Below are 15,087 nucleotides of genomic sequence, written 5' to 3'. Positions count from 1 at the left end.
GGCGTGATAATAATCACGAATTTCGATATTTAATTATTGACTATTTTTGTATCTAAAATACTATGTGAAGGTCAATTGGTGTAAAAAGTTTATAAAAGAAAAACATAATTACTAGGTGACGACACTGTTATAGTCTACTTATGATATATGTATCCAATCAAACTGAAATGACCTAGAGGGAAACAAATAAACAAATATGAAATTTAATCCAAAATTATAGACTGGAATTTTGTATCTACAATAAATTAAAATTATATCAAAGATATGAAAAATGATATATATGTAAATATCAGCTCCGAATGATTTGTAATTACTGAGAAAAATTGAGATTACTTGCGTCAATATTCGTGATACGTCGCCTTAATTTTTTAGGTACAGTCTTCCGGTCGTTCGGTCCAACAATATATAAAGTTGCATTGGAATATTATATCATTATTGTACCACTTTAATTTTACTAGGAATCATAAGTTGAATTTGAAAAAAGAATCGTAAAGTTCAGTCAGTATAGTTTGAATTCGAATATTTGATGTGTTATTATTTTTGAATAAGCCTCCTCCTATTATTCTGTTGCAGATACATTTTTGCATGTGTGAGCAAATATTGTTACCAAGAGAGCATTGTAGAACGTCAATGAATTTCCGTGGCATAAAATGCGCCTTGAACCATATTTGAAATTTTGAAGTTCAAGCAGATGATCAAAAGTTAATGCAATTATGTTGACTAATCGGTTTAAAATTATACCTATCTCGCGGGAAAACTCAATGTTTATTTTGTTTTTATTACATTGTTCTTATTAGTCTAAAGTTTTTCTATTAGAGTTCAAGATAATTTAATTTCTGAGAATACCATTCAGAAACACATTAATAAGAAAAGCCATCAACTCAGCGGATCAGTAACAAAAGATGGTCTTGACACAGATATCAAAAAACAAAATAATCTGTCAAGCACATAGACTACTAATGGTTATGGTAGTTAATTGGACCACACTTATCACTACACTATCAAGCTTTTAAGGGCTTCTGATAATATACACAACAAGTACTTATGTTTTTATATATTAATATGATATGTGTGAAAACTTGTGTTTCAATTTTTGGATGTTTGTTGCATTAAAACGGCTTGAAGGATTAGATTAAAAGGTACATAGACAATATATATCACAGATAATACAAAGGATACGTTTTGCGAGACTTCATTAGAACAGAGCAGAGGGTCATATAAACTCGATTGAATTAAATGTATGAACAAAAGTGAATAAAATGTATCGAATCTTTGCTACAGTTAAAAATTTCATTAAAGATAGAGAGAAATGTTTTCATTATCTGTTTCAAAAACAATTATGTTATTACTTATATTGGTTATTGCTTGAAGTGTTCTTGCTCTAATAGTAAGGATTTTACTAACATTAACACGTTAATCGTGGTCTAAGTTACGATATGCGATATCAGATGTCATGAACAATAGAATTTAATTAGAAGCTCCAAAATCAAACAATGTATTATGTAATGTATAGTTTTTGTATAATTTACGTATAACATGAACTATAACTAAACTTTTAATCATTACAAGATCACGTCATAAGTACTTTTTCGGAAAAAATAAAAAAAAAGTTTTTACATAGAGCTCGACACGGCGGCAATGAACATAAAACTTCAAAAATTGTATGTAATCCTCGTAAAAAATATTTTGGACCATTCTAAGTCCAAAATCTATGTTTCGTGCTTCTATTGACCTTTATGAATATGCATCTGTGAATTGTTTTGACACAACAATTGTGAACTTCCCTAAACATTAATTTTATTATATTATTACTGTAATACGCTATACGATTGCATTTGGGTTCCTTGAGAAAAATTTTGTATACGATTTAAGCTGCGACGAAAAAGGTTATAAAATTTGCATAGTTCTTTTTTATTTTGACAGATACTAATTGCAATTAATATCAACACACGGTGATGGCTCTACAATTGCTATTTATGTAACTATAAAATATTACAATACTTTATGTATGATAGAAAATTATCAGTATTGTGAACGAACATTGCGCCCATGACAATGAATTGCACATAAATACTACCCACACGTCATATACATACGTAAAATATATTGCAAATTGCATACTACCTGTACTGTGCGTCATTCGAATTATCTTTATAAATTATCTAACAATAGGCATTTGAACTTTGTAATTATTATTTAATCTGTTTTCAAACGTTTTACTGCATTAAGATGGATGTTTCCTTTACATAATGTGGGTATATATTTTTATTTACTCGCAAATATAAAAAACAAATCGATTTCAATATAAAATTTGTAACCATACGAGAATTTGTATGTAAATTTGTACATCTTTACATAGTATAAAATGAAATCGCTTCCGCTGTCTGTTCGCTTAGATCTTTTAAACTACACAACGCATTTTAATGCTATTTTTAGCAGTGGATGGAGTGATTAAATAGGAGGGTTTACACGTATAATAAATGTGCTGGCGTATGAAGTCGGGGCGAGTAACTAGCATTTTATAAATGCCGAGATAACTAAAGTGGCTCCCGATATTTCAAGTATTAAAATATCCGGAGCTGATAAATAATACTATCTCGGAAAACATCCCGTTTGTATAACATGTACAATATACATATATAATGTGTATTGTAAACAACCACTACAGCAATTGGAAATGCTTTATTAAATATAATATTAATTAATACATCGACATTTGACAATGTCCCATTTGGCTTGACATTTTTGTTTTCGGACTACTCTAATGCTGTTGTCCGCAGCTGGCCTTTACAGCTTCACCGGACGATAAGGGGTGAGTGCAGGCGGCTCTTCAAAACCGCGGATGGACTTATGGAGCGGCTGAAGCCCAAGTCCCACCTGACGGATACCATTTTAATCTGAGAGCAACAGATACCATTTTAAAGTGAGAGAACTAGGGATTCGAACCTCGGCTCAGGCTGTCGTAATTTCCCCGTTTGAATTGAACAGGGGATCGATCGGAGTGAACAGTAGTGACTGTATGTTGACTCATACAATTGTTTTTAGCTATAATAAAGACGGTCTTGCATAACACACAACAAATTTTGTTATTACTAATTCAATATTAATTATATTCACGATATTCTTTCTTGGGCCCTTGGTGCGCAATAACAACAGAAGCAATACCTACCAGTTCAATACAGCTGAACAAATATTCAAACTTATGTTTTATTAAATGATATTACGCATATTTTACTTAGTGGATAATGATATTATAATTTAAAAAATCTTATAATTTGCCAAGTTAAAATATTATGAGGTACCTCATAGTGTTAACAGTAACTATACTACCGGATAGGTTTGTAAAAGTATGCGTATTTTAGTCTTACCACAGATAATATAATGTCTTACCTATTACACACACATTATTTTGTAAGATTTGTCAAAACACAGCATAACTCGCTCTTGAATCGAAACACATTTTTCAATACGGACAATAAATTATAAGACATTGAGGCATGACAACTTAGTCTTCTTGAATAGTAACGCAAGATTACGTGATATCCACGACGCTTACCACTTACCATTAGGTGAGCCATCACTTTTGCATTACAGTTAAACAATATATATATATATTGATAATACTGTCGATGGAAAATAGCATCTCTATATCTACATATATTTTACTTCCCTATTATATCGTCACGATAAGAAGGTGCGAATTATTATAAAATAAGAGCATACATGTTTATTTTCACACAAATCTTATTACATAGTCGGTAAAATTACAGTTCAAATTATTCAGAAATCAAATTATTGATCATAATACTTTGAATAAATAAAATATGGAAAAATTCCCTTGGCCGTGACAATAGTAGAGGCAGTCTCGCGCACGCTCGCTAACAATTGATAAATTAACAGTGACAACAAAACGACAGACAATAGTAATTTATAATAAATAGTTACAGATAAAAAGGTAAGACGACGACGACGACGTAATAAATCGTACGAGATTCAAATTGAAACGTTCCAATCAATATTTGTATTAATTAGAAATACCATTAAGTACCATTTTAGTTCCAATAAAACTTTCTACAGCTGGATAAAAATGATCAGTGCGTGTAAAAAAAAGAAAATCAAGTTGCTCCCAGTAGGTATAATATTTTTTTTTTGTAATTTCTCAAATATACATGAATCATGCAAAGGTTTTAATACGGCTGGAAATGCAAACAAGTTTCTGTTCATAAAAAATACACTTCTGCGAAGTTACAGAGTGAATATATATCCTAGCTGATCTGTAAACAACGAAGGTTTAAGATAAAAATAAATTTCCAGAGTAATATTGATAATACTACTATATTGCTCTGGAAATATACTACTGCCACAGAAAATATAATATTACATACTACTACTATGTAATATTATATTATCTGTGCTACTACTAATATAACAACACTACTACTAATTTTTCATAGGGAAATAAACATGCAACCAATTATATTATTTCTAGAAGAAAAGGAAGATTAAGAAGGTAAGAACAATACAGATTTAAGATGTACATTTCATCTTAAAAGTGTATTGTTCTACGTAAAGCGGCCGTGACTGTGAACGTCCGTGTCGCCGTGTCAACACAGTCTTGAATGTACAATACGCTGACCGCTAATCGTTTAAATTCACTTACCGTTGGCACGCAAAATAAATACGATAACATATATATTCTGCGCATTATTCATCCATCGCAAATTGATCTACGAATGTAGGTATTTTTATTATGATGTCAAGCGGAACTATATCATAGAAATAGTTTGAAATATATCAACGAAACATTTCTGTAACACATTTCCAATACAGCAGTAGTAACAATGCTCATTTCTATGCCGGAATAATTTGAAGAAATAAATTATAGCATCTTTTTAATATCATTGAAACGGCAAACAACCCGACGGCCCACCTGATGGTAAACGGTGACGTGACGTACCATGTGACATACGTGATGCCACTAATGTGTTACCATTTCAGAGAACTAACGCCTCTATATAATTTAATTTCACTGTCTTATCAAACTCTACAACTGAAATACAACTTTCAAAGCAAGCTGCTTAGCGGCTAATATAGACGACACTGAGATAAACACAAACCATACCAGTCTACCTCTAAATTAATTTAAGTGTAAGATAAAGTAGTAAGTAGCGTAAAAACTTGAGTTCATGTAACAAACAAACAAACTGTAAACAGTATTGGAAAGAACAGCTGGACTTCAGGACTTCTCAATAGGTCATACTGAGATACACACACAACCGTCATTTTATAGTCTACTGGACTAATTGATAGGCTAAAATAATGTAAAAACTTGAGCTCATGTACCAAACAAACGTATTGTAAACAGTATTGGAAAGTAGAGCTGGACTTCAGGATATCCCAGTTAAATTCTCAGTTGAATATTAATTCAATAAATAATGCGTAGTAACGGAACAGGAAGATGAATATAATTAATATGAGGAGCGAGTCAACTCCACAATTCGGAGCCAGAGCAGGAACATCCTCGATCCGAAAGCGAACAGACCTGAATCCAGTACTGGTAGTTACCTAAACCTTCACGGCGGTGGACTCTGCGTATCAATCAAACATGACATTGGCCTTGGGCCAAGTGGAGTGGTGCAAACAACAAGCGGACATGATGCAAATATTTTTTTAAATTATTGTTATTATAGTTATTTACTGTGATTGAATAATTATATTGCAACTGAAAGATTACTAAAAACTGTAGCTTTTTCTTATTTGTTCCTATAAATACAGCTCATATGGAACTACGAGAACAATATAAGTAATGCAGTCTGTGACCGGCTATATCTATCTTTATATTAGTTTTTTTTCTAAATTATGATACGTATATACCTATAGAACATTTCTGTATCTAGGATTCTGTACAATAATAATGCAGTTATTTTGACAATACTCTGATTTAATATTGAGTTTGAGCATCATATAAGTATGTAATATTATATTATCTGTGATATAAGTAAATAGATGTATGCATCCTTATTAAGTTTTAGTCTTAATTGATTTGCTCATTGATTTACATAGGTATAAAAAACCTATTTTAAATATAAATAGGTACGTAATGAAAATATTTCTAAAAATATTTCCTTTAATCAGAATAGATAATGCAAGAATGATGTAACAAACATAAGTCACACTAAGTATTGAAATTAACCAAAATATTTATCAATATATTCGATCTTTGATCTCGATATAGATAGATTGAAATTGACATTATAAAACGAGATATTCAAATACTCTACCAGAATGTGTTATGATTTCAAAAACTTATTACAAAACCGCTAAAGTTTGATTATTTGAACCACATGTCATAATTTGCAGCATAGTTATCCATATGTAGGGACATAAAGACATGATGTGCGTGCAGAATCGTGATAGTGTCGCAGTGTTGTACTATACCCAACTGTGACATGCTTATTGGTTGTTTCCTCGCTAATTCTTCATCGCGAGTTGCATATAAAATGACAAGTTGTCATAATCGTCTTTGCCGTCGTTCAACAATATACCTTATATTATGGGTACATTGAAATTATATTACTAATCTGTGTAAAGTATATATATATAATAATGCCCAATAAGTGACATAAAATTAAGTTTCCTTCTTATGAAGATTTCAAAAGGTTCAACTTAATATTAAGATCCCAATATTATTATTATAATATAATGTATCTGCATTAATATTGTACATACGGATCTGTATCAGTCTATTAATTTTCACGATAAAAAATGAAATTATTGAATTTTTATGGTCATAGACAATTTTATTCTCAAAAAAATCCATGCAATGTCGTCGACATAGCCTGAAATAAAGTCACGAATATCAATAAAAACAAAGAAGTATCTAATAAGAACATTTCATATGCTAGCAAACATATTTCTAATAAGAAACATAATGTTAGCGCCGTTAGTGGTAACATCAATTCATTTGTCGCCAGATGTTACATCTCGCATTCAAAAGAAATGGACACGAAGTCATTAGACGTCAACAAAAAGTCACGAAATCCGCAGACGACCTCTATGCGATTCCACGAACTGATGACGGTGTAATTTGATCAGATATTTATTAAAAAAAAACTGGGCAACATGTGTCATATAAAACGTGTTCTATTTACGCAAATAAAAACTATGTATTAGATACGAAACTTTCGTTTAAATCGATACAATAAAAAAGTGTGTCAAGCAATTGACTAATTTCGCACATTTTACAACAGATATAAATAGTACTGTAAATCCTAATGTTATGTTATTAATATCTAAATAAATAAATATAAATAATAAATATACGCCATCAAAACACTAAAAATATTCTATTGGCATTATTAATAATATAAAGGCGACATTGTGATAAAGTTTAACTTTGACTCTTTATGATGATCCATTCGTAGATCTACCAAATATATACCAAACATTTCATATAAATCGATCAAGCCGTGTCGAAGGAGTTGTATAGAAACACTGTGTTATATAGAAGTACATAGTAGATTCTGTGATGTGCGTAAAATTTGTTATATTGTCTATTTATTACTATGTTTTATTACACTGTAACACAATTCTTACTCGGTGCATTTGTATAGATCTCGACGTGTGATTAGATTCGGCACAGTGACACAGTGCATTGTACTTTTACTGAGAACTCGGGAATTTGTGTCGGCAAGGTCGCCCTCTTGTCAATTGTCATATAAGGAAAACTCTACCGATGGAATAAAGCTCTCCTACATTTTCTTGGACTGATCGTACATTGTGAAATAGTGGTAGGTTTACCCCGCATTATAAATAACAGCAAAAATAAACAAATACAATTTAGGTTTCGTTAACAAAAATATAAGAATTTTTACATCTGTCAGTTTCTACGTTTATTCCTTATGAACCATGCAACGGGCAATAATAAATTGAACTTTCTTAAGTATATTCCAGAAGGTTTATATTCAACATAAATGCATAAAGTTATGTGATCACTATCATATTGTTTACCCATACGAATTTGAGGTGAATTACAAGTTCGTCTTCTTCTTATGTCGCAAACTCTGGACAGAGTAGTCATTGCTTTTATATCTGTATGAGTGGAGTTGTCTATGATTACCTTTCTTGGATTATCAGTACCGTTATAAATATAATACTACCGTTATATAATACTAAAACTACCTAAATACTACGCTGTATTTTAATATTTAGTTAAAATTAAGAAAAAAGCTTACAACTAAAAGAATTACAATATAGTTCTGCAGCTATAAAAGATTTTGTATAATTTTATCATTTTTAATTACTTTTAACTTAAATTTTTAATACAGAAAAAATATTACTTAATATAGAAAATATTTCATAATTCGTAATACTTAGTATATTTGGCATCGTTAGAAAAAACGCTATATAGACATGTATGTACTGTATCGTTTCAACCGTAGTTAATACTTTCTCCTTCTATTTGAGAACAAACACCTAATTGATTTAGATTAATTCTTGTTTAACCGGTTTATAATATAGATATATAGTTTATTTTTAAATATACGTGAACCGGTTATTTTTTTAAAACAATAATACAGAGTTTAGGTAAAAATTAAAAATTTACGTTGTTAAAAAATTATACTTAATAGGCAATTAACAAAACAATGACAATAATATGCATTACAAATTGATTAATTAATGTATCCTTTTGATGCGTGAGTTTGCAAAACAAATATCTACAATTTTATCGAGATATCGTGGCCATTTATGACAAGTAGAGGTGTATTAATACAGGTAAACGTGGCCAATTAGTTAAATTGGCGAATTTAAAATATCCGGACTAATTGATGTTACCTATTATAATATTAAAAGATTATATGTAAAAAAAAGTGCAGTCCTTTCCAGATTATTATATGAGTAAGTGTCTGTTCCTGTGATAAATCAATAACAATTAAATCAATCGGTAGGACCATCTAAAGTCGTGTAAAATTTCTTTAAGATGGATTCAATCCTGATTTTTTGTTAACTGACAAACATATACTCTTTTGCATTTATACATATGCATGTAGTTATGAATTTTTGTAATATATACCTATACGTTTTATCTAATATTTATCTCATATATAGTAGGTATTCATAGTCATTCATAGTTCATCTATCTTCTCGCAAGCATCCTTGCAGGATAGAATAATGATGGTATGGCAAGTGTATTACACTTGGCAATATTTATGCATTAGAAATTTATATCTGCTTAAAATATCTTCAAGTGGATTGGCAATTTCGAGTAAGTAATTTCAATAGCCATAACCTTAATTATATTGGAGTACATTTAAAATAACATTTACAAGTAGGTACTCTGTTATATGAAGTAACAAGAGGATTAGAGGAGCTTTGGTCCAAATTTTAAAGCCTGTTTGTTGTTCTGTTGTTCTGTTTCGAGCACTCATAAGTGATTCCATCTGTTCTTTAAAGCAAAAAGTGCCATCTAGCCACAAGTCATGCTAAGCTTGCTAGAATATTGAAATGTATTTTTTTGTAAATCCAAATTTGCACATATAAATCGAAAACACGCAGATCGATATAAACAACCATACTCATAAATTCAAATGTCTGCATGGTTACGAATTCGAGAACCGCAATCCGCGACGCGATTGTTTTTCTATAGATATATGTTATGTATGTATTTACAAAAAATATTTAAGTTTTTATTTCAGTTGTTTAGTACCTATAACATAAGCTCTGCTTTACTTGGGTTCGTCCAGGATTATTATTGTTATTACAGATCGATATCAAAAAGAAATATGAAAATCGGTGCAAAATTAAACACACAGAATAATATAAATATTATGCAATATTACACTAAGTTCAGTTTTTTACACTGGTCAGCTAGACGTAACAAATCGTCAATTGTCGTCTTATTACCCAATTCATGTGGATGATTCAGTTAGTTCCCATATCTGGGAATTGGTCGGAATTGTCTTTGATGGAGGCGTGGGACAACTATTTATGCTTGTAATACTTCCTCAGCTATTTATATACCAACTCAGTAGGTACGTCATCTTGTAGACAACCAGATGTTACTTGCAACTTCGTTTGTTGTTTCAACCGACTACAAAAACAAAAGGTTCTCAATGTGACTATTTTTTGTGTTTTTTTTTATTATTATTAGGATTTAGCTATCGCTTGATGCTTAGACCTGAAGTGATTTATTGTGCTCTCCCTTTTTTAGTGTTTGCTATGTAGGCCCATCAAGGACAAGAATTAAAGGATAGTCTTCAGATTTTCATAATTCTTTTTACTTTATCTGAAAGCTAAAACTCCTCTTGTGTATCATAAAAGTTTGTACAAGTCTGACCAGTAATTTATATATAATATGAGTTACATAAAAATGCGATAGAAATCGGTTTTTCGGGATTTAATATTACCACCTATGTCCCGCGTATATGAGGCCGTTTCGTCGTGAAAGGGTAATAATCAGATAGACAGACACATGTATTTATAACATTAGTACTGTGTTAAAATGAATATTACTTTAATAAAACTCTCTAAACAGCAAAGGTTTTCGATCTTCTGTTTAAAAGAATAAAGGTCATATGACATGCCTACATTGCTGTATACCTAGGTACATACATATTTATGGATAGATACTTATGCATATATATAGATACACATAAAAATGTACGTACCACTAAATAATATTTATTTTTTAATTGTAGGCACCATAAACTCTATCTACCAGCAATCATTTCCAAAGGTACTCTTGACCATTATATTCATTTAATAGAGCCCCTCACAATCTGCTCTCATAATAATGACGTAATACCGTTATACAATTCTAGTAACATGTAGGTACAGTCAACCACATACGTATCATGGCATCAAGAATTATTAATATTATCTTAGAGGACTCAAATTCAATGTTATATCGGTCGGTACACATCAGAGTAATCAAATAATATATGTGTACAGCATTTACATATAAAATTAAGGCTTTGGAATGAATACTGCTTTTCTAAGCTGTCATTAATTTATGTTATATTGGACATAAAATTTAAGATTTGTTGTAATAAATTGAATAACATGAAAATATTTCCTGATAACTACTAGTTATTAAATGGTCTGCCACTTTCATATATTTATTATTTTACGGATACGACTGTACCTATATTGTACATATAGTTTGGTTAGGTTAGGTTAGGTTTCAAGTACATGTATACAAGCGAAAGGGAAATGTCTGGTATCGTAGATGGTCCTTTCACCCGATGATCTAAAGACCACACCTTAATTTGCCAAACTAAAATAATTCTTATAATTTAGATTGGTAAAGTTAATATGGAATTGTAGTGAGCGCGAGAACTTTTCGAAAGCTTCATTTGGTTTTTATTTGTTTATTATAACATCATTACAGAAAATCCTAATCAGAATTCATGAAATTAAATCAGTTCATGGAATGAACAGTAGGTGCAGATAGATATCTATATATTAAACTTATCAAATCAGATCTAAATATCTTTATTCATGTAGGTCTATTACAGACTCATATGATAAGTCAAATCTACCGTCAGTTGAGTGCTTTCGAGCTAAGAAGAACTGACAAGAAGCTAACCTTTTATTTTTTTCAAATGAGTTTAGGTATGACTACAGAAATACAGGAATATAGTTAAAAAACCTTTGCCATCGTATTCAGTATTTTTACTGGAATGAGATATAGTATCATGGCACCTCTCTCGCAGGAAGACAAGCTACAAAACTAGATTAGCGACACAATTGGATGAGACAGGTCTACCAGGCGACTTATGTAAAGTAAAGTGTTACTGGTAAAGTTTAGTAACTGAGAAAGAAGGTGTTTCGTTTTTTTATTAAGAGCTGAGACCTGTAACACTGTCTTATTTCGAAGTTCGCTACCTAGACCCGCCATGGAGAATAATTGAAATATATTCTTAGGAGCGTTGGTTTTTATTTCGTAGGATAAAGTGTATAGTGTAGGATAAAATGCCTGAGTGGGTTAAAACCGCATAGGATGTGTAGTGGCGTTTCCTCTTCAGCTTGGCAAAATATGCATTGCCAAGCTGAAGAGCCACGCCACTGACTGTTAAACTCTAAAGTACCTATATATTTTATTTCACAGTTTTAACTTTATCTATTTCATCTCCATTGAATTTAATGATAAAAAATATGGTAATTAACTTTTTACGTCTATTATTAATAGCATTAATAGCAAAACAACGTGCGCGGTTTATAATTGATCTATTTGTTTACATGCGCATATTATATGTAAGTTTATTTACGTCCGTTGTATATTGCACAAACTGAATAGAACTAGATGAGTATATGAAAAGAACTGGTTTAGAACAAATAAATAACTTAAGTTGTTTAGTTTTTATTTATTCGCAACATCAAGAATAAATAACTCAACTTTTTTATTCATGCAAGATTTAAATATAATTATAGACGTTTTATTTTTTCTACGATTAATAAGATCTTGGATCTTGGAATCTTAGTCAATAAAAAACATAGGTAGCCGTAGTACTGTGAGATGGAAATCGTCAATTTGTTATTTGATGTCACCACTGGCCGTGAATAATGTTACGATTATTTTTTCGATATTGCCATTCTTTTGCAAAATCACTATATTTGCCAAATAATGCTAAAATTTAAATTGGCTATTATACTACACTGTGGTAGCTAGCTAGCTAGCTATGTGGCTAGTATGTGCACATATGGATACGTACATAGTTACGTATCTGGCGTTATGTGTTACAACGACAGTAATATCTCGTATCGTTATAAAAATAATGATGCTAAAATTATGTGTGACTATACAACTTGTATGTGTGGCGAAACAAGTTATATTTATAACTTAAAAATAAACCCATAAACTTCTTATTTGTTCATTAATTTTTCTCAAATGACAATCAATATTGTAAACAGATTAGAAAAGAATGTTGCATTCAAATGAATCATCCGACTGTAGTAAATTAAAATAATTATATATTACTCTAATAGTCAAACAATGGATCAAATACTTGCTCTACTTTTATTCTATTAATATTAGAAAGTAATAAAACAAATTACGAAAATGAAAAGAAAAATCATAACTAAATAGTTATTGTATGCAAAAAAATGGTTAAAATAATTAAAATTACTTCTACTAATCATTACAAGTAATAGCTGTGACGCAAATTTATTGTCAGTATTATTATTAAAATTTATATGATATTATCACCCTATCTGTGGTTGTAGTGATATCATATACTAGTTTTAAATGAATATATAAATTGTAGTGTTGTTTAAAAGGGGTCTGCATAGGCGGACCAGCCCCATCAGGGTTGCGAAAGATTGCTCGCGCAATCCCGTAACTCTGACAAAAGGTAAAGACAAGGAACACCTTGGGATTTTTAGCCGGTAAGAGTCCAGCAGTACCCGTATACCTCACCCGGGGCAGGCGAATTTTCCCATTCTCTATGAGGATTTATCCCGAGTTAAAAAAAGGTATACTTGGCACAAAATTTACAATATAAATGCAAAAATAATAAACAAATTATTTGTATGCAAAATATAGAATGATAAATTGAACAAAAACATCTGATTGGATGAAGATCCAGACGCTTTCATGTTTCCACTTTCACTTGAGCAACTTGCTATTAACTTGAAAGTAGTTCTTATTTTTGTTTATTCTTTTATTTTTTATAGACAAGATAAATATTCACCGCATATGACTACGAAACGAATGAATTGCTGTTCAAATATTATGAATTTGCATCGCTATCTCAAAAGAATTTAGGTTTTTAACAATAAATACCACCCTGATTATTGTGTTTAATATAGTTTTTTCTGACTGCTCTGAACTACTTAATTATCAAAATAAAAATAGTGAATAAATAATTTACGTCTTTATTTTTTTTCAAAAGTTTGTCGAATCATTTTGAGATATTTATATTTTTCATGGCTACTTTGATGTTTAATTCTTCTTTCATAACTACTTTGATTATAAATTGTCTTGATACATAATAATTAAAACTTATAATTTACAGTATAATAAAATAATCCAAAAAGAGTATTGGAAAACAAGTGATAACAATATGATGAAGATAGTGATGAAGCGTGCAAGTGATAATCTAATCGACCCCAATAAATTCCACAAAAATGTTATAGTCAGTTACGTTTGCAATGTCATTACAGCTAAAATTTATAGACAATGCAAAGCGTTATAACAGCCCTTACAATTTCCTTTTCAAAGGTTTCTGCTATGTAGCAGAAATAAATATCTCTATATAATATTGTATTTATCTATAGAATAGTGATCGGTAACATACCATGCAATGAGCAATGTAATCACAGCTCTTATAGATATAATAATATATTAAAACTAGACTACTCTTTTTAATTACTTCTAACCATGAAATATATAAATTGTGGACAAAATACCTTATACAATTTTCTTTTACGTACAAAGTCTACCAATACAAAGTTAACTTTAGATCCATACCTTCCAATTGTAATAAACTCAAATAGGGTAGCAAAGGTATTGTCAACTACCGACATTGTGGTTAACCTGACATGCCATGATTTTCGTGAAAGAGTACATTTTCTGTATTTAAAACCATTATTTTATGGATAAAGAATATTGTAGAATCTAAATTTGAACATGTTATCTACGTTACTGTAATAAAAATAAATGTACTATAAATAGAGTTACATTGATTCCGAATTCAATGTAGACCACATTCACGAAAAGCGTTTAAATTCAAGATTAGTATTATGTACTGTTAGACCCATTTTTGGATGTGCACTTAGCTTAATTCATTCAAAAGACAACACTCAATAAACATCGTCAACATAAAGAATCAAACTTGTCATAACCAAAGTGATTCTGGAAGTATGTGAAAACGATAAAAAAAAACAACAAATCAGTGCTCAATTGTAATGCCATTGCCATAAATATCCATGCCCAGGCAAACGCTTACCGGCCTGAGTCGGTCTAGGAGCTGGCCCACCCTGACGCCCTGATTGCTGGGCTTCCTCTACATCTGTAATCATAGACTATACGTCACACTTGCTTTTTTTTAAATTATGTATATTAATAGAACATAATATTTAAAAAAA

At 30.6% G+C, this 15,087-nt stretch overlaps 1 protein-coding gene across 3 annotated transcripts in view; it reads right to left on the bottom strand.

Annotated features, from left to right (window-relative positions):
• Positions 1 to 15,087, bottom strand: part of LOC131853443 (aquaporin AQPAe.a-like) — a 76,685-nt gene that overhangs the window by 47,147 nt on the left and 14,451 nt on the right. For 2 of the 3 annotated variants that reach the window (XM_059204330.1, XM_059204331.1), the window contains one exon: positions 14,949 to 15,011. The exons of the other annotated variant lie outside the window; for it this stretch is intronic. In XM_059204330.1, the coding sequence (XP_059060313.1) occupies positions 14,949 to 15,011 (63 nt within the window). The remainder of the gene's footprint in view (positions 1 to 14,948; positions 15,012 to 15,087) is intronic. 3 annotated transcript variants of the gene reach the window in all.

This window comes from Achroia grisella, unplaced genomic scaffold (assembly GCF_030625045.1).
Source record: "Achroia grisella isolate CSIRO2021 unplaced genomic scaffold, CSIRO_AGI_Agris_v1 utg902, whole genome shotgun sequence".
Lineage (NCBI taxonomy): Eukaryota > Metazoa > Arthropoda > Insecta > Lepidoptera > Pyralidae > Achroia > Achroia grisella.
The sequence above is the reverse complement of the archived record's forward strand: the minus strand, read 5'-3'. Positions and strand labels throughout refer to the sequence as shown.